The sequence below is a fragment of the Lagenorhynchus albirostris genome, chromosome 19 (assembly GCF_949774975.1).
Source record: "Lagenorhynchus albirostris chromosome 19, mLagAlb1.1, whole genome shotgun sequence".
NCBI classification, from domain to species: domain Eukaryota; kingdom Metazoa; phylum Chordata; class Mammalia; order Artiodactyla; family Delphinidae; genus Lagenorhynchus; species Lagenorhynchus albirostris.
Genome location: NC_083113.1, coordinates 47,837,393 through 47,857,646, shown reverse-complemented (window position 1 = coordinate 47,857,646; position 20,254 = coordinate 47,837,393). Strand labels below are relative to the sequence as shown.

General features: G+C 49.4%; 1 protein-coding gene across 1 annotated transcript in view; it reads left to right on the top strand.

Annotated features, from left to right (window-relative positions):
- Positions 1 to 15,619, top strand: part of FA2H (fatty acid 2-hydroxylase) — a 51,324-nt gene extending 35,705 nt beyond the window's left edge. Inside the window, exons 3-7 of the mRNA XM_060130088.1 lie at positions 3,480 to 3,622; positions 4,214 to 4,320; positions 10,979 to 11,151; positions 12,501 to 12,753; positions 14,145 to 15,619. Of these exons, the coding sequence (XP_059986071.1) occupies positions 3,480 to 3,622; positions 4,214 to 4,320; positions 10,979 to 11,151; positions 12,501 to 12,753; positions 14,145 to 14,224 (756 nt within the window). The 3' untranslated portion in view covers positions 14,225 to 15,619. The remainder of the gene's footprint in view (positions 1 to 3,479; positions 3,623 to 4,213; positions 4,321 to 10,978; positions 11,152 to 12,500; positions 12,754 to 14,144) is intronic.
- Positions 15,620 to 20,254: the final 4,635 nt, after the last annotated feature.

Here is a 20,254-nt window from a genome sequence, read left to right as displayed (position 1 = left end):
TTCCATCATGCCTGTAAACAAGCAGCTCTCTGGCCATCTGACTCCAGCTTCTCCATACATTCTCTGTCCGTCTGTTCTGTTCCCTTCGCAACAGGGTGTTAGATTCAGGCTGGAATCCCTGCTTGCTGCTAGACCTAGACGTTTCCTCCTGGGTCTCAACTGAATCAAGCTTATGAATCCCATGCTGTTTTCTGTTCGCTTTACAAAATAAGGGCAAAACGGATCAACAGAAAAAATTTTCCCAAACCACTGCTTGGCTGACAGAGAGGCCTGCCTGTTCACGTACCTGTGCCACAGCTGGAAACATTTCTTGTCTGAGGTAGCTGAGTCTGAATTAAGTGTCGTGTGTAACATGCAAAAGTGGAACATGTAAAAACCAGGGCTTTCGCTTGAGATAGATGGTGATAAGCTATGGATGCATATTATCATCCTTTGAACAGCAACTAAGAAATATACAAAAACGCATAGCTAAAGTGCCAACAGAGCAGATAATATGGAATATTTTAAATTCTTGATCACAAACAAGTCAAGAAGGGAAGAACAGAGGAGACAAACAGAAAGCAAATAGCAAGACAACATTAAATGTAAATGGACTGAATACTCCAATTAAAAGGCAGAGAGTGTCTGACTAGATCGAAAAGCAAGACCCAACTATACACTGTCTGCAAGAGATGCACTTTAAATTTAAAGGCGTGTGCAAGGTGAAATTAAAAGGGTGGGGAAAGAAAGACCATGCAAACACCAAGTATAAGGAAGCCTTGCTAAAATCAGACAAAGTGGACTTCAGGACAAGGAGTATTACCAGGGACTATTTCCCAATAATAAAGGGGCCAATTCATCAAAAATGTCTTAACTGGGCAGCCTTGGGCATGTTACTCACCTTCAATTTCCTCATCTGCAAACGCCAACAATAAAAGTACCCACCTAGTTATGGGTACAGTGAGGATCACAGGATTTAACTCACGTCAGGTGTTTAGAAACATGCTTGGCACATAACCAGTGCTCTGTGACTGTTAGCCCTCAGTTCCTGACACCACGTCCCTGTCACCCCCAGTGGCCGCCAAATGCCCTGCATTGGACGTTCATTGACACCCACTGAGTACCAGACACTGGGCACGTGGCGCCCTCTCTCCTATTGTGGGTGGTGGGTCCAGGCACACCCGGCTTTACAGACGAGAGAGCCGAGAGGCTCTGAGAGGTAAAGGCACTTGCCCAGGATCCCACAGCTGATAAAAGGCAGAGTCAGGCTTGGAAGGTGGTCACCTGACTCCAAGGTCATTTTTCTTTACTGATTTTGGTCTAGATTAATCTTCAATACACGGACTCATCAAAAATCTTCAAGGGCTTCTGAAGCCTCCAAACTTTTTTGACCTTGCATCCCTATTAACTAAACGTTTTGAGCACATTCTCCATTATATGTCCATTTAAATTATCTACAAATTATTTGTGCGAGCTAATGTACTCTTGTATTATGTACATTAGAAAACATTCAAATATGGTTTATATATGAAAGAAATATATCAAAAAGAGTCTCTAATATTTTCTCCTCACCTCTGGGGATCAGCCTGTGAGTATCCCTGGGGTACACATACATCCCTACCTTGGAGACAGCCAGCCTGGAAGATGAAGTGACAACTCCTGGGCCTGATACTGGGTGTTCTGTCATCTAAAGCCCTCAGAAGATCTCTTTCTACTGCCCCACAGACCAATGTCAAGGAATCAAATGGGCCACAATCATTCTCAACTCCACATCTATGCCCATACTCCCTCCCCACCTCCTTTCCCTTCTCCCCCTTCCCAAGTATTCCATATTGTATGAGCTCAACCCAAATCTTAGGTTCTGTGGCAAAGCCCTCCTCTCCTACCCTAGACCCGGGCATTTGTACCAATCATTCTGCCTCCCAACCTCAGCCTGCCTGCATCACCATTAAATTTTCTTGCCTGGCATGTCTCACCTTGCTGAGTACTTTATGTGGGTACCATTATTATTACTTCCATTTCATAGCTAGGTAAACTGGGGCTCAGAGAGGTCAAGTAATTTCCCCGAGGTCACACAGTAAGTGATAGAGCCTGTCTCTAGAGTCTGAACTGTGCTTCAGCACTAAGCTATGTGAAGCAAAGATGATCTCTTACATTGTTGTTTATTCTTCCCAGCAACTAACATAGAAATATAGATATATGTCAAGCAAAGTGCTGAACGAATGATTGTTTGAATGGGTGAATGAATGAATTACACAGGCCACCACTAAGAAGAAAGCCCTTGGACTTCTCTGGTGGGGCAGTGGTTAAGAATCCACCTGCCCGTGCAGGAGACATGGATTCGAGCCCTGGTCCGGGATGATCCCACATGCCACAGAGCAACTGAGCCTGTGCGCCACAACTACTGAGCCTGCGCTCTAGAGCCTGCATGCCACAACTGCTGAGCCCGTGTGCCACAACTACTGAAGCCCACGTGCCTAGAGCCCATACTCTGCAACAAGAGAAGCCACTGCAATGAGAAGCCCATGCACCACAATGAAGAGTAGCCCCTCCTCGCAGCAACTAGAGAAAGCCTGCGCACAGCAACGAAGACCCAATGCAGCCAAAAATAAATAAATAAAAATACATAAATAAATTAAAGAAAAAAAAGAAAAGAATCTGCCTGCCAATGCAGGGAACATGGGTTCGATCCCTGGTCTGAGAAGATCCCACATGCCTCGAGGCAACTAAGCCCATGTGCCACCAACTACTGAGTACACACTCTAGAGCCTGTGAGCTGCAACCACTGAGCCCACACACCACAACTACTGAAGCCCTCGTGCTCTGGGGCCTGCGTGCTGCAACTACTGAAGCCCATGCCCCTAGAGCCTGTGCTCCACAACAAGAGAAGCCACTGCAATGAGAAGCCCACACACTGCAATGAAGAATAGCTCCCACTCACCGCAACTAGAGAAAAGCCTGTGCACATCAACGAAGGCCCAGTGCAGCCACACAAAAAAAGAAGAAAGCCCTTGTTGGAGGAGAAAGGGCCTACTTGATTCCTAGTACAGAATGTATTGGCTCCTATACCTAAAGAATCCTGGTTAAGACTTCAAGCTTCATGCGTGGCTGAATCTAGGCACTCAGATGTCATCACCAGGATTCAGTGTCTCCAGCTCCAGGCTTGGGCATCCTCTGTGTTGACTTCATCCTCAGGCAGCCTTCACTGGCAACTCCAGGGTCATGCCCTGCCAACCTAGCAATCCCAGCAAGAGGAGAGGGCTGTCCGATGGCTCATTGCACCAACCTAGGCCATGGGCCTATCCTGGATCCCATTTCTGTGGCCCTCGGGTTGGGATGAACAGTTAGTCCCCAAGCACTGGAGCAGGAGGGTTGGTAGCTCCATACAGACCACATATGCTGAGGTGGGGCTGGGGAGTAGGATGCTGTAACCAGGAGATGGGAGAACGAATGTGCACAGGTGTGAATTTCAAGTGTCCACTTGACTTTATCTCTTGCAGGACCTGGTAGACTGGCAGAAGCCCCTACTGTGGCAGGTAGGCCACTTGGGAGAGAAGTACGATGAGTGGGTCCACCAGCCGGTGACCAGGCCCATCCGCCTCTTCCACTCAGATCTCGTCGAGGCCCTCAGCAAGACTGTCTGGTGAGCCCTGCTCTCGGACCATGGTGGGCTATCCCTCTCTCCTGATGGTGCCAGTCAGATGCAAAGGGGAAGGGTCAAATGGATCCCTCCCTGGAGCCCAGAGCTGTACTGTAAGCTCTTGGCAATAGTGGAACATGCCATAGGCATAATCCATTCGTATGCATGATTTTGTCCACTGAGTGACAATCCAACATGTAGCCAGAAACCACTTTGAATGTCACTCCTGTTCTATTCCAGACTCCTGTGAGGGGTTTCTAGCCTTCCCTGCCCATGGCAGACTATTTTGCCTGCAATTAGCCCCTCTGCCACAAGAGGTCAGCACCCATCTAGCTGCACTGTTAGCCAGAAGGACTTTTTTTTTTTTCCTGCCAGTAATTCATCTCAGAGACTGAGACAGACTCACAGCTTCTCTCCTCCTCCCCTCCCCATCCCCCACATCAGTGTCCCCTGGACCGCAAGTCTCCATATGCTTTGTGCACATGCTTTGGTATCATCTCATCCCCCTCTAGTTGAGCGGTGTGTCTCTAGGGAAGTTGGACCCTCTCGAGCTTCTGTGCATGTATATCTCTCACCCTGACGACCTTCCTGCAGGTACAGCGTCCCTATCATCTGGGTTCCCCTGATGCTGTATCTCAGTTGGTCCTACTACCGAACCCTCGCCCAGGGCAATGTTCGACTCTTCACGTCCTTCACCACAGGTAATGTTGGGTCCTTCCTCAATTGCTCCCGTGGCTCCTGAAGGCTGGAGACCTTGGTGCTCTCCCTGGTCCTGAGTTTCTGAGAACATAGAACCCTAAACCATATCACAAAGATTTTAAAATGAGGTCTATCTGTAGAAATATTCTTCCAAAAGAAATGTCAGACCTCCCCACCCTCCACAAAATGAGTTTTAAAAAACAACCAGCCACACATTAGCAGACACTAAATGAAATCATTTCATCAAGTGGTGTAACAATAAAGACGGGGTTTCTCACTGAGTCTAAGAACAGAAAAAGTGTGACCTGGGATTGTTCGTCAGGAAACTAAATGAAGTCATTTCACCAGGTGGCACAGCAGAGAGCTGAACTTGGAATGGTTCACGAACAGAACACAGATTAGAGCCTGGGAGAGAAGGATCCCAGAGTGTCCTAGAATGTCCCCCAGGGCAAAGGCCCGGCGGCAGAAGCCCTGACTCAGAGTAGCAACCCACTAACCTCTACTGAGCACTTATCACATGCCTGGTGCTTTCCAGGGACCATCTCATTTAACCCTCCCAACAGCCCCACAAGAAAGGTACACCCCTTTAGAGATAAGGAAATGGAACCTCAGGAAGTCAAGTGAGCAATTCAGGGTCACGTGGCTGGGATGTAGATGCTAGGTGCCACCCAGGTGGGCAGGGGACAGAGAGAAGGGCTGACATGGGGTGACTTCCAAAGAGCCTGTGAGGCTGAGTCTCTCAGGGCAGCCACAGGTTTGGGCCTCTTCTGCCAGCCTGCCTCCCAAGTTCATCACCTACCTTTGGTCTCCAGGTGTGTGCCACCTGCCCAGGTAATCTGTCCGTCCTGGCAGAACCTGCCTTGGGGAAGTGCTTGCCCATGGCAAATGGCTCAGACAGAGGCCGGGTAGGGGGACAGGTGGGAGAGGGGTGCTGGGAATAGCTCAGGTGGGCTTTCCTCTCCTGATCACATGTCATGTTCCCAACTGTGAGCCTCTGAACCCCTGTCGCTGCCAGACAGAGGCTCCTTCTCTCCACACTCCGAGGCTCTCTCCTGCCCGCCTCCCCCAGGAGCAGAAGTTGAGGGCTGAATGGTTTAGATGAGAGGGGCCACAGCCACAGCACCTGGAGCCCCAGTTTTCCCACCTGGTCCAGGATGGGGAGGTGCTGAGCCAGCTGCAGGAAGTCCCCCAGAGCCCAGGCTGCTCCCGGTCCCCAAGGGTTAATGTGTGCACCCCTCGAGCCAAGGTTACCCTTTTCTGCCCACGCTGAATAGCTCAGGCACAGCACAGGGCTTGTTGCTGAGACGGCCTGCTCACTGAATCACCCACTGTCTGCCGGGCGCTCCCCTAACAATCACCAACAGTGGCAGGGCCGCCAGGGCTGGGGCCAGAGGGGGAATGGGATGCCAGAGCTTTGGCCCAGGTCCCTTTGCAGGATTCCTCCAGAGATGCCACTCGGTACCAGCTCCGGCCTGATGGGCTGACGGGGGTGATGCTGGGGTGAGGGGGCGGGCGGAGACTTGACCTATAGGAGGGGACTCTCCTGCGAGGCAGGGAGGGTGATTCGATGGCTTCATCAGAACCACGGGCCTCTGCAGAGAGCTGAAATGTGCTGTCTAATAAAGGTCTAGTGTAGGGGGTTAATGGGGCTGTGACCATGATGCCAGCGATGGTGGCATGAGAGCCGCACACGCCTCCCTCACCTGCAGCTCGTCAGGCAAGGCACAGGCCACAGGCAGAAAAGAATAGAGCCACAAAGCAAGGCGAGTGGAAACTCAGCAGGGTCCCAGCACAGCTGCTGGACAAAGGGTGCACTGGAGTAAATGCAGGAGACTCAGGGTGCCAAGGAACAGTGGAAGCTGCGTGGAGACACCAGTGCAAGGCTGAGATTCCTCGGTGCGTGTGTGAAAATGCTTTGGAAAGCAGAGGGCTTCTGCACATCCAGGCTGGCCCCCAGCGCGGTTCCTGGAGGTGCGTTAGAGTGAGTACAGAGCAGCGTCCTCGGCAAGGATTCAGGCCCCCATGCAATTGTGGTGGGAGCCCCAGCAAAGGTCAAGACCAAAGTCTGTGGCCAGGGAATGCTTCTGTATGTCCAGTCCTTTCCCTGCTGACAAGAGAGCTACACAGCGAGGAAGGGCTCCTGCACTCTGGGGCGGGGGAGCTGGGAAACTCCTTCTCCCCCAACCAGGGACCCTCCAGAGCCCTGCAAGGAGAACTGAGAAAACACAGCACAAGGAGGACTGTGTGGAACTTAGATGTACTTTGACTCATTATATTTAAAAATTATAGTAGCTTCTTGTTATATATGAGGCATATTATATTATTATGACAAGTATTAATATACAGTATATTATTCTTATATATAAGATATATATTTATCACATAATCAGGTGTTATATTCCCTCTGTCTTAGCAACAGCCCTTCACAAGTGGTAGGATATTTTACTGTTGAGAAAACACGTAGATGGTACAGAGCCGGGATCTGAACCCCGGTCTGCAAATCCAAAGCCCAGGCTCCCTGCACTTCACCAGAGTGTCCTGAAAGACCCCAGAGGTGTCCAGCCTTCCCTCAAAGTGGGACCTGGCCAACCAGAGCAGCCCAGCCAGGGCTGGATGGCTACTGACAGGGAGTGCTGTCAGGCATATGTCTCATGCCAGATGTGGACACAGCAGGCCCCACTGATGAGAAATGTCAGACCAGCTCAACGCCTGATTTCAGAAAGATTGGCTGGGTCCTTTGGGGATTGAACCTTAGCTGCGTTGTGTTACTTTCCAGGCAAGGTGTGAAAAATCCTTTCTTAGCTTAGAGACTCATTTGGAACCATCTATCAGAATGGCCCTGGGCCTGGAATCTGGTCCACAGAGCAGGAAAGTCACCTCTCCTCCTCACCTTCCTGGGCTCTCTCCTTACTCACTAGTTCCCTGTGGTCATTCACACTGGGCACAGTCCTTCAGAAATGCTTTCTTAAACAGAACCAGAGGCTGCCCCTGTTCTGCCCTTAGAGCAGTACGGGTCAAATCTCATCTTTGTCCAGCCCTCCAGAGAGACTTGGGCTGGCCCACGAATCGCCCACGAGTGTCTGAGCACCTGCTGTGTTAAGCACAGGAGATACAGAACAAAATGCCCCCTCTGCCCATAAAATGCTCACAACCTGATGGGGACAAGTGGGTAAAACGGCAGCCATAGCTCAACATGAGGAAGGATGATGTGGCAGGCCTCGAACCCGGCCCAGGTCGGGGCAAAGGGTGTCTGCAGAGGCTTCTCACAGGAGGAGACACGTGGGGTAAGGAGGGGAGGGAGGGAATTCCAGCGAAGGAAAAGATACGTGTGGGTGGGGAACACGGGCATCTCAGGAGCCACAGGTGGTTCGGTTTGGCCCCCGTACAGGGTGATGGGGCAATGAGGCAGGGATGTGTCTGGCAGGGCTGGGTCTCAAGGGAGCTCGAGTACCAGGCTAGGGGTTTGGACTTTACCTAAAGAGAACGAGGCACCACAGGAGGGTTTTAACAGCATGTAGGGGCAGAGAGTTGGAGTAGGAAGCTGATGCAGCCACCGGGTGATGAGGTAGTGGGGGCGTCAGAGCAGTGAACTGACCCAAGAGATTCTTTTTTAAATTGAGGTGAGATACATATAACATAAAATGAACCATTCTGAAGAGAACAATTCAGTGGCATTTAGTACGTTCACAATGTTGTGCCACCACCACTTTTGTCTAGTTCCAAAAGGTTTTCATCACCCCAAAACGAAACCCCACCCCCACTGAGCTTCTGCTCCCCATTCCCCCCTCGTCCAGCCCCTGGCAACCACCAGTCTACTTCTGTCTCTCTACATTTGCCTATTCTGGACATGCCATATAAATAGAGTCCTACAGCATGTGGTCTTTTGTGTCTGGCTTTTTTTTTATTTTGCCAGAAGATATTAAGGAGAGGCAGCTGACAGAGCTTGGTGACAGGTTGGACGCGGGAGACAGGAATAAGTTGAGCCTTAGGTAATGTGTGGAAGTCATTAACCCCCGCACTGAGGTGCAGCCTGGGGTGACAGGGTGGGCAGGAAGGAAGAAGAAGATGATTGGCTTCATTTGGAAGCTGCTGACCTTGGAGGCGGGGCTGTGGACAGCTGCATGGAGATGCCCAGTAGCAAGCGGCCGTCCAGGGCTGAGCTGGAGGCATAGATCTGGGGCTTGTCAGCAGGCAGGTGCGGCTGACATCCTAGATCAAACAGAGAGCATATAAGAGGGGAGGGTCAAGGTTTTGACCCTGGGAACAGAGGCAGTTTCCACGATGGAGCCTGACAAAGGGCATCTAGAGAAGAGGAGAAAAGCCAAGTATCCCAGCAGGCAGGGAGTGGAGCTGTGTGTTCAAACCTTGTTGGTTCCAGTTCCTTTGAGGATCTGAAAATTTGTGGACTCAACCCCCAGAAAGATGCACACAGATGCATCGTTTGGGATACCACGTCAGCAGGTTCCCTCTGAAATCCGACCGAGGACTCTGGGTATTCGTAAACCTCAGGATGGGAACTTACGGGGTTACAGATTCAAAAATAGAGTGGTCGGGCTTCCCTGGTGGCGCAGTGGTTGAGAGTCCGCCTGCCGATGCAGGGGACACGGGTGCGTGCCCCGGTCCGGGAAGATCCCACATGCCGCAGAGCAGCTGGGCCCGTGAGCCATGGCCGCTGAGCCTGCGCGTCCGGAGCCTGTGCTCCGCAGCGGGAGAGGCCACAACAGTGAGAGGCCCGCGTACAGCAAAAAAAAAAAAAAAAAAAAAAAAAGAATGGCTAGCTTTAGAAAACAGTTTGGTAGTTTCCCCAAAAGTTAAGCATAGTTGCAGTAGGTGCCAGCAATTCCACTCCTAGGCATATACCCAAGACAACTGGAGACATACGTCCACTCAAAAAATCGCACATGAATGTTCACAGCAGCATTATTCATAATAGCCAAAAAGTAGAAACAACCCAGCTGTCCATCAACTGAGGAGTGGATAAACAAATGTGGTGCATCTGTATTGATAAGGAATATTATTCAGCCTTAAAAAGGAATGAAGTTCTGATACACGCTACAACGTGGATGAACCTTGAAAATATTGTAAGTAAAAGAAGCCAGTCACAAAAGACCACATACTGGATGAGTCCATGGATACGAAATATACAGAATAGGCAGATGCAATAGACAGAAAGTAGATTAGGCGATTCCTGGCTCTGGGAAATGGCAGGGGTTGGAGGAAATGAGTAGTGACTGCTAATGGGTAATGGGTTTCTTTCTGGGGTGATAAAAATGTTCTAAAATTGTGGTGATGGTTGTACCACTCTGAGTATACTAAAAACCATTGAATTGTACACTTGAAATGGGTGAATTGTAAGATATGTGAGTTATATTTCAATAAAGCTGCTCCTTTTTAAAAGAGAGAGCCAGTATAGCCAAAGCAATAGCTTGTGGAGAAAAGAAGTAGAGCTAAGAGGGTGAGCATAGACGTGAAGAAAACTGTGACAAGAGCTGAAGTGTTGGTGAAGTCGAAGAATGGATGAAGTAGAGAAAAGAAACGAGAGCCGGAAGGACTGCAGGCTGTCCTCCAAGGGCTGGGCATGGGGAACCTCACACTTCATGATAATTACATCTCTCCAGTCTTCTGGTCTCCGGGCCAATCATCTTCAGGTTTTTCGCATCTTCCTCATATGCTATGATTTGAAGTATTGTTCATGAACCCATCTCTCCTTGGGTTTTCCTGGCCCTCCTGGCCCCCCAGTCCCTGGTGGTTAACATCTTCCACCAATAGCCCCCCAGCTCTGCTGGCTTCATCAGAATCGCCCCTCCCTCTCCTCCATGCCGCTGGGGCAAGGTCACTTTTTCCTTGTCCGTTCAGTCTTCTATAACGAAACATCACAGACTGGGTGGCTTGTAAAAACAGAAATGAATTGCTCACGATTCCGGAGGCTGGAAGTCCCAGATCAGGGTGTCAGCATGGTCAGGTGAGGGCACTCTTCTAGGTCAAAGACTCATTGTATCCTCCCACGGCAGAAAGGGGAAGAGTTCTCTCGAGCCTCTTTTATAAGGGAATTAGTCCTATTCACCCGTGACCTAATCACCTCCGATCACCTTGGGGGTTAGGTTTCAACATATGAACTTGAGGGAACACGTTCCGACCATAGCACCAGGTAAAGGTCCAGTGCTGGCCATAGCTGTTCCTCTTACAGTCACTTTAAGGAAGATCTCAGATGTCTACCCAAATCTTACTCCAATACCAAAGCCAGACAGAGACACCACAAGAAAGAAAACTACCAACTAATATCACTGACGAATATAGATGCAACAGTCCTCAACGAAACACTAGAAAACTGAATCCTAGAACATATGAAAGGATTATACACCACCACCAAATAGGATTTATTCCAGAATGCAAGGGTGGTTCAACATCGGAAATCCATGTAATACCCCACATCAACAGTCCTCTGAGAGGACTTCTCCTAAGCCCAGCATAGATCGTCACAGCCTCCTTCCCATTTTGATTCAAAGGCCCTAATAGTGGGGCTGGGCCCCATAGCTGCTGGGCAAAGGGCAGCAGCTCCTAAGGTGACAGGGCCTTGAGACAGGACCTCTGGAGCTACCAGGCACTGCTGTGCCCTGGGGCTGTCTGCCCTGACCTTGCCTCTCTCCTGCCCCTCTGCAGAGTACTCGGTAGCCATGCCTGAGTCCACGTTCCCGGGCCTCTTCATGCTGGGGCTGCTCCTCTGGAGCCTCGTAGAGTACCTCATCCACCGCTTCCTGTTCCACATGAAACCCCCTAACGACAGCTATTACCTCATCATGCTGCACTTCATCATGCACGGCCAGCACCACAAGGTGAGCAGGGCAGGCTCTCACCCGGGTCCCACCCATGGGAGCTGCCCGTCTTGGTGGGAGTCAGGTTGAGAGCGAGGGGAAATGTGACTGGGTGTGACTGGGTCCTAACCTGCACCGGGCGTGGACAGAGTGAGCCTGTGTGTCCAACTTGAATCCTCACAACAACTTCATTCCTTCATTTATTCATTCATTCAGTAAATGCTCACTTAAGTGCTCGCTAGGTGCCGGGCACCGTTCTAGACACCATTGAACAAAACAGTCCAGAATCACTGCCCTTGTGGAGCTTCATTCTGAAGATGGGGCTACAGTTCTCCCCATTCCACAGACTGGCAGACTGAGGCTTGGGGAAATAAAGGAACTAAGGAATTCACCCAAGGTCACACCTGGATGTTGTCCCCTGCGGAATCCAGAGTCTGTGCTGTCAGCCATCCACCCCACTGGGGCTCCTCAAGGGCAACATGATGGTCCCAGCAGCTGGGATTGGAAGCCAGGTCTGCCCAGAGGAAGTTGTGTCTCCCCGCTGCTTCTCTGTCCCTGCACCATGCTGTTCTCGGCCTATCCCAAGGTCTCCATCCTCCCCCCTCCCTTCCTTCCTTCTTTGTCCTGGAGCTGGTGTTCGGGCACATGGCCAGCATGTCCTGCTGCTCCTGGTCAGAGGGGAGGGAGGCCCACATCGGTATATTGCTCTTTCTCTGTCGCCTGATTTCTCTGTCTCCTCTTTCAGCCCAGAGAGGGTCTCTCCTCAGAATACTCACACAGTCTCTAAAATCTTACCTGTCTGCCAGGCCCTTGGCTTGTGAAGCTCCGGAGCCAAAGACTAGGTTCTTTTGTTGTCTGGTTCACTGTGACAACACCCCCTTGGAACAAAGAAGGCCACCTGGGGTGGGGGACCTGCCTGTTAACACTTCCAGCATCGTCTACCATGTGCGCCTTCATCACCCTCGGACCGTGTCCAGGTGCCCCGCCTGGTACTTGGGGTGGGGGGCTGGGCCTCCTCCCTAGCACCGAACAAATTCCAGAGCCACAGGGGCCTCTTCAGCCTAAAGAGGGACTCTGCTCTGCGAGCACCCTGCCCACATCACACCCACCCCTGTTTTCTTGGCCGGTTTTCCAGGTCCCATCTTGGCTTGGAAATTGGGGGTGGGACAGACTCTCCAGGGCTTTTAGGCTTGGTGGCCCACCCTCCCCAAAGCCACCGAGGGTGCTAAGCCTACACCCTCCCTGGACTGTCCGGACTGCTCTGCCCCATCCCCCATGGGAGCACCTCTGGGCCGGCATGCTGTGTGTGACCACAGTCAGGCCCTGGGGCCCCGGGCTGCGTCCTGACACATGAGCCCCTCCATCCACAGGCACCCTTCGACGAGTCCCGCCTGGTCTTCCCCCCTGTGCCAGCCTCTCTGGTGATAGCTTTCTTCTACGTGTTCTTACGGCTCATCCTGCCCGAGGCGGTGGGGGGCACTGTGTTTGCAGGTGGCCTCCTGGGCTACGTCATCTACGACATGATCCACTACTATCTGCACTTCGGCTCCCCGCACAAGGGCTCCTACCTGTACAACCTGAAGGCCCACCACGTCAAGCACCACTTTGCACATCAGCAGTCAGGTGAGGACCTGCCGGTGCCTCCCCACTTCCTCGTTTGTTCATTTCTTATTTGACAGCTACCCCTGAGCTTCTAGCCAGGGCCAGGCACGGTTCTGGGGATACACAGTCAGCAAGGCAAGCGTGGAACTCCCATCCTAGTCCCTGGTGCAGGGGGCTGTGCGGAGACAGACAAACAAGGAAACCAGTAAATAGCAAAGACCGTTTCAGACAGTGATAAGTGCCACAAAGAAAATAAAGCAAAGTGATGTTAGAGAAACCATGTCAGCAGGAGAGGGGACCCACACTGTTTAATAATATAGAATATGAGTCACAGATGGGATTTTACATTTTCTAGTAGCCACATTAACAAGTAAAATTAAACCAATGAAGTTAATTCTAATAATATAGTTTATTAAGCCAAATACAACCAAAATATTATCATTTCAACGTGTGATCAATATAAAAATTGTTGGGCATTCCCTGGACGCCCAGTGGTTAGGACTCAGAGCTTTCAGCCTGAGGACTCAGCCTGCCGTGGGCCCAGGTTTGATCCCTGGTTGGGGAACTGGGATCCCTCAAGCCGTGCGGCGTGGCCAAAAAAAATAAAATTGTTGATGAGAAATTTTACATTCTTTCCTTCTATTAAGTCTTCGATATCCGGTGTGTATCTTGCACGTACAAGCCTGTCGCCATTCAAGGGCTAAATGTTCATTGGAAATACTTGATCCATATTTAGAGTTTATAAAATTTACAGTCAAAAAAGTAGATTCACATACATGAGTTGCTCCAAACGTGCCTAAAAGTTCTCCAGTAACTGAATCGAGTATAGCTTTTTACATTGAAATGTAAGTTAATTAAAATTAAATGAAACTGGGAATTTAGTCCCTCCATAACTCAGGCCACATTTCCAGTGCTCAGAAGTCACATGGGCTAGTGGCTGCTACCCTGCTGGACAGCAGAATGCTAGCTAAAGTGGTCCAGGAAGGTGTCACTGCAAAGACGTCATTAGAGCTGAGACCTGAATTAGGAGAAGCCAGCATCCAATGTCTGGAGAAAGAGCCTCCCAGGAGCAACAGGTGCGAAGCCTTGAAGCAGGAATGAACTTGGCATCTTCAAAGAGAAGGAGGCGGCTGGAGTGTGAGGCAGAGAGAGGAAGAGGCAGGCAGCAGCCAGGCTCTCCCAGGAAGCCAGGCCAGATAAGAAATTTGGGGTTATTCCAACGGTATCCTTGGGAGTCTAGAAACACTGGTACCCTGCTCTTGACTCCTGCCAGAATGGCCCCGAGAGTTGGAAAGGCCATCGGGGACTATGTTGAAATCTTCCCCACGTGCTAGCCCCAGCTAGGCTCCCTTCCAAGCAGATTGACTCCTTCAAGAATGCCTCATATTCTCCCCATTTGTCTCCCTCTCTAGGATTTGGCATCAGCACTAAATTTTGGGATCACTTTTTCCACACCCTTATTCTGGAAGAACCCCACCCGAAGATACAGTGACAACTCCCAGCCCTGTTGTCCTGCCCTCAGCCCCGCTGTGGCCCCTACCCCAGTCCACCCCTTTCCAGACCCTGCAAAGAAGGTTTGCTTGACCAGGCAGTGCGGGCTTTGTCCGGCCCTTGGGCTTGGTGGAGGGTGCTGGGGAAACCCTGAAGCCCGAGGCTAACCCTGAGACTGCCGTCCTGACCCAGCACAGGAGGGTCACGTCCACTTGGTGGCCCACTGGCCCTCAGGGACTAGCTCTTTCCTGGAGCATCCCAGCCTCTTCACTCACACCCCCGCCCAGTGCCTTAGCCCACAGGACTGCTTCAGGACCCAGCCAGTGGGGACTTTCCTAAGGGGAGTGAAGGCAACTGACCCCTGGGACCAGCTGGTGTCCCACCTGTGTCTTAGCACCCTGGAGCTGCCAGTGTTAACAGTGAAGAGCGGGGTCTGCAGGGCCATGGCCCTCGTCTTCCCCACCTTCTGTTGCCGGGGAGTGTGTGGTGGCTCAGGCTGTTCTCCTGAGGACTGGAGGACACAGAGGTGGATGAAGCACTGTCCGAAGAGGAGAAAGCAGGAAGCCTCCTACAGGCCATCCCCAATCCTGGGGCAGCACCTTTGTCTCCTGCCAATGACAAATGCCAGCTGCATCACCAGGTGCCTCGGGCTGTGACACATCCAGCGCCCACACGCCTGGCCCTCACCTGTCTGTGCAGGTGGGCCGAGAGTAGCTGTTGGGGTCTCAAGGCTGGAGGGAGCCCACGCCCCTTTCTTTAGGAAGCACCAGCTGCTCTAGCCGTCTCTCCGCCTCCAGAATCACAAAGCTTTTCTCCAAGGGAGGCTGAAGAGACCTCTCCATGGATGGGAGCCCCATCCTGTCCCCAGCCATTCTCGACCTCCACCTGGCAGACGTGGGCCCCTGCCCGCCTCACTCAGGACCCTTCCAGCCAGTGCCTCCTTAAGCCGAGAAGAAGCCTTGATGCGGTGCCTTATCTCCCCACCCCTTCCACCCCAGCGGACGAGGTTCCCCCCCTTTCTTCCTCATAACCAAAACCCTCGCTGCTCATAAGAGGGTCTTATTTATAAACTCTATAAATACCCTTAGTCGGGCCCCAGACCAAGTAGCTGCTCAGATTGCCCTTTCTAATCCTACATGTCGAGCTTGTGTAAAAACGTTTTTGTCTTATTTTTGTTCCCTTCTTACCCACAAACCGTTACTACTTGAAACTTTTTAAAAACTCGATGTGTGTAAAGGCTAAAGGGAAGCAGTTTGACCGATCCTGTGATTTGTACTGTTTACTGCGGGATTATTTAAAGATTTTGGAATAAATATACAAACTACCGTTGTGAAATAAAGGTGTAAATAAATTGTATATTTTGAAAAATAAACACATTGGAAAAGAAACCAAAAAAGATGAGGTGTTACTTGCTGATGGCGACTCACCAGACTTGGTCGAGGCCAGGGAGGTGTAGAAGGGTTTGGGGGGTGTGGCTGGTTGAGCAGGAAGGAGTATTTATTCGATCGCTGACCAGGTTGTGTAGACTTGCTGGGGTATAGTGATGATAAAAATCAGACCAACCCCTATCTTTTTATTCGATTTTATTACTGTTTGGTTTTTTTTTTGGCCACTGCCTCGGGGCTTGCGGGATCTTAGTTCCCCGACCAGGGATCAAACCCACGCCATTCACAGTGAAATCGCGAGGCCCTAACCACTGGACCACCAGGGAATTCCCTCGTTACTGTTTTTAAATTCTCTGCAGACAGCATCTCTCCCTCACTGCTTATACCTGGAGGTGGGCATAAGGGGGCGTCACTCCCACGAGCTGCCTTGGTACACAACAGAGGAGGTGTTTCTTTTGGAATTTATCAGACCACAGCTAAGACTCTAGTTGACTTCTCTAAGGCTCCAGCAACAAATGCCCAATGTAGGAACTAGAACTTCAGGCCAGCTCAGTCTGGGTGAAACAGTTTCCCAGGATATCTTCCCAAGCCACCACATCAGAACCACCTATGGAACCTATCAAACCACAGATCCAAGTCCTCAACACTCAGAGTCTCATTCAGTAGGTGCGGCAGAGGTGGGCTCTGCATTCGCCTGCACAAGGATGCAGAGGCAAAAATGAAAGTGGAGGCAAGCTGATGTTGGCGAGACTGTGGCCACATGGAGGGGCCCCTGCTCCTGCTGCCTCTCCCTGCCCGAGAGAGCAGCTCCCAGCCTAAAGGTTAGGATGACCTGTCTGAGCCAATCCTCCCTCAAGCTCCTGGAATCAGGCCATCGAAGCAGCAGAAGTCCAACCTCCATTCCCTAGATGCTGTTGGGAATCCAACCATGGAGCATCACTCCCCAGGGGAAGGAAGAAAGAAAAAGCAGGAGTAAAGGAAGAGATCAACTAGTTGTAAATATGTGAGTCCACCGGAGACAGGCCTAAGATGAGCAAGTTTGAGCAAAACATGAATTGGAAAAAAAATTCTTTGAAAAGATTAAAACAGGGCTTCCCTGGTGGCACAGTGGTTGAGAGTCCGCCTGACGATGCAGGGGACACGGGTTCGTGCCCCGGTCCGGGAAGATCCCACATGCCGCGGAGCGGCTGGGCCCGTGAGCCATGGCCGCTGAGCCTGCGCGTCTGGAGCCTGTGCTCCGCAACAGGAGAGGCCACGACAGTGAGAGACCCGCGTACTGCAAAAAAAAAAAAAAAAAAAAAAAAAACAGAGCTGGTAAGAAGTGTCAAAATCTATGTGAGTTTGTAGCATGGTAATGAGACGATTTAGGGGGAAAAAAGAAACAAAAAACAAGCCAATCTATTAATGAAAAGGTCCACTCAGTGAATATTGGACAGACTCCCCCAGAGCTTCCTACTGTGCTGGCTAGAACTTTCCAGGGGGTTAGGAATTTCCACAAGGCCTTGGAAGGGAGAGAATGAGCCCCATCCTACAGAAGAGAACAATATAGAAAGTGCCCTTAACCTCAAGCCAGTTGGCACTCACAGTGCAGTCCCTTCTGGAGTCAGAGAATTTTATCTTCAAGTGCAAGAGACCCAAGGAGGAGTCAAAGATTAGATGCTAAAGCCAGCAAGGGACATTATCAAGATGCCAGCGCATCTAGCATGATGGGAAAGCCTGAAGCTTGGAGCACGTGATTATTTCTGTAGTGGGAGAAGACAGAAAAATCATCAAGCAAGTTTAATGTTTACGTGGGCGAAGGGCCATTTAAATTCTGATCAGTGTAAAGTAAATACGCAGGTTGACTGACTCTCAATGACCCTAGCAACTTACCTGATTCTCTAGCAACAACCCAGCTGCCCTGGCAGTGGACAGGGCCATAGCCGTTATCTTTATTTCTGGCATCGCTCTACCTCCAGACATGCTGTCTTTGGGCGTTTCTCAGCTGACCTGAAGAACCACCCTCTTAACTTGACTCTGTTCCACTCCTGCATTGGCTCTAGCCTCCCATCTCTGTCTTTGAACTTTGTACTGTTTCTAATTGTGCTCAGCGCAAAGCCTAACTTGTAACAGGCCCCAATAAGTGTTAGTCTTGTCTCTGTCAGATCTCTGGCAGGTTACATTGTTTGGGTTTGGTTTTCCACCGGTTCCCTGGCCTCTGCTGCCCTCTGGTGACAGCATGCGGCTCTGCCCCCTTATGACTGGAAATCAGATGTCTGTGATTGTAAAATTCCATCACTTTTCCACCTTACCTGTTCTCTTAACTTACTGTTTTGTCTGATCTACTGTTTTTGAGAGGAAGATGGAACTATACATAGGAACTTTCCAGTTCTAACTTTCTATAAAGATATGATGGTTGCAAAAAAAGATGGAGATTTCTTTACAATGAGGTAATAACGGCACAATGAAGAACTGTTACCTATTAAGGTTGCTACAGGGTGAATGTGAAATTTGGAAAATGCCAAGAGTCTCAACTGCACTCCATCCCAGACACCTTATTAGCTTATAGTGGGGGAGGTGGAAGAAGGAGCGATAAGAAAAAGAAGAAAAAATATCATTTTGGCAAAAGCATAAAGGTAGGGGGCTGTCTTCATTTAGGTTCCCTAAAAAGCAAACCTTAAAACAAGAACATTCATGCATGTAGTTTATTTGGGAGGCAATTGCAGAAATAAAGAGTGAGAAATTGGGAAAGATTAGACAGTGGGGGAGCCAAATAAGAATGAGTATGTGAAGTTCTCATACGGATTCCACAGGGGCATCTTGAGAAGCAGACAGAATACCTGCCAGAATTGTCCACCTAAAGGACAAGAGGCTGGAACATTTACCCACAGCTTCCTCTCCTATTGGTTGAGCATTGGTGTCAACACCCTTCTCACTGATGTGCTGTCCCAGCATGCAACGCAACCAGATTCCTTGGCTTTGACAAAGGTCCTGGAACAAAAGCAGAAAGACAGATGTGTGCAATTGAAGTGGGATGCAGTCAGTACAAGCTGAGTGTGAGCTTGCTAGGAATTATCCGCCAGAACTGTGGCTGAGTTCCCACAGAACCTTCCACCACAACTGAGGTTAAGACCAGAGGTGGACTGAAGGGATATGACAAGGATCCCAGACATGTCTGCTACAGACCCCAAAAGGCTAGATCCGCAGTGGAAGAGCGAACCAGAAGTAAAACCACCTTCCCAGGACACTGCAAGTAAAATTACCTGCATGGAGTGGAGAAAAAGCTCTTTTGAGAATCTAGAACCCCAAGCATAGCCCTCATGGTGGTCTGAAGCGTGGATTCACATAAACTGTGTGGTTTGAAACACCTCAAGTCAAAATTTTAGTGTAAAATATCCCTGACAGGTGGAGCCACAAGGCTCTCAGGAGAAGCACTTATAAATTTTGGTGGAAAAATATGTAGCTTCAATCCAGGCCTCAAAAAATTCCCACAGGTAAAATTCCAAGGACTATAAGCTCACAATAAAAACAAAACAAAACACACAGGGAAAGAAGGCACCATGAGTAAACGCTGATAGAAACAACATGCAACAAATACACCAACAAAGACATCAGACATAGGAATTATGAGATGGGCTAGACACTTGCCATTTACTCTCCAGACTCACTCTCCCCTTCTTTCCCATCCCTCTCAGTACCCTGTGAGGCTGATCTGTGTGAACTGCATCAGTGTGTTCTTTTGCATATTGACTGCCAGTTCTGCAAATACAGGCACTGGCAAGAGACTGGCGGTCCAGGTGTTTATACCTGGAACTCTTTAATTTACTTCAGCAATGGTTTGTAGTTTTCAGTGTACAAGTCTTTTCACCTACTTGGTTATATTTATTCCCAAATATTTTATTCTTTTGGCTGCTATTGCAATTGGAATTGTTTTCATAATTTCCTTTATTGTATTTTTCATTGCTGGTGTATAGACACACAACTGATTTTTGTGTTAATCTTATATCCTGCAACTCTGCTGAATTCCTTCATTAGCTCTAGTAAAATTTTTATTTTACATACAAGATTATTACATACAAGATTATGTCATCAGTGGACAGAGACATTTTTACTTCTCGTTATCCAGTTTGAATGCCTTAAGTTTTTTTTCTTGACTAATTGTTCTGTCTAGAACTTCCAGTACAATGTTGAACAGCACTGATGAACATGAGCATCCTTCTCTTATTCCTGATCTTAGGGAGAAAGCATTCAGTCTTTCACCATTAGATATGATGTTAGCTGTGGGTTTTTCATAAATGTCCTTTATCAAGGGGAAGTTCCCTTCTATTCCTGGTTTGCTGAGTGTTTCATCATGAAATGGTGTTGAATTTTGTCAAAATTTGTTCCTGCTTCAATTGAGATGATCATGTGGGGTTTTTTCCTTTGTTTTATTAATATGGTGTATTATATTGATTTCATATGTTGAACCACACTTTCATTCCTAGAATAAATCTCATTTGGTCATATAAAGGCGTACAATCCACTACTGTGTTTTAGAATTCAGTTTTCTAGTATTTAGTTGTGGATTTTTTCATCTATATTCATCAATGGTATTGGTTTGTAGTTTTCTTTCTTGTGGTATCAGGGTAATGCTGGCCTCATAAAATGGGTTAGGAAGTGTTCTCTCC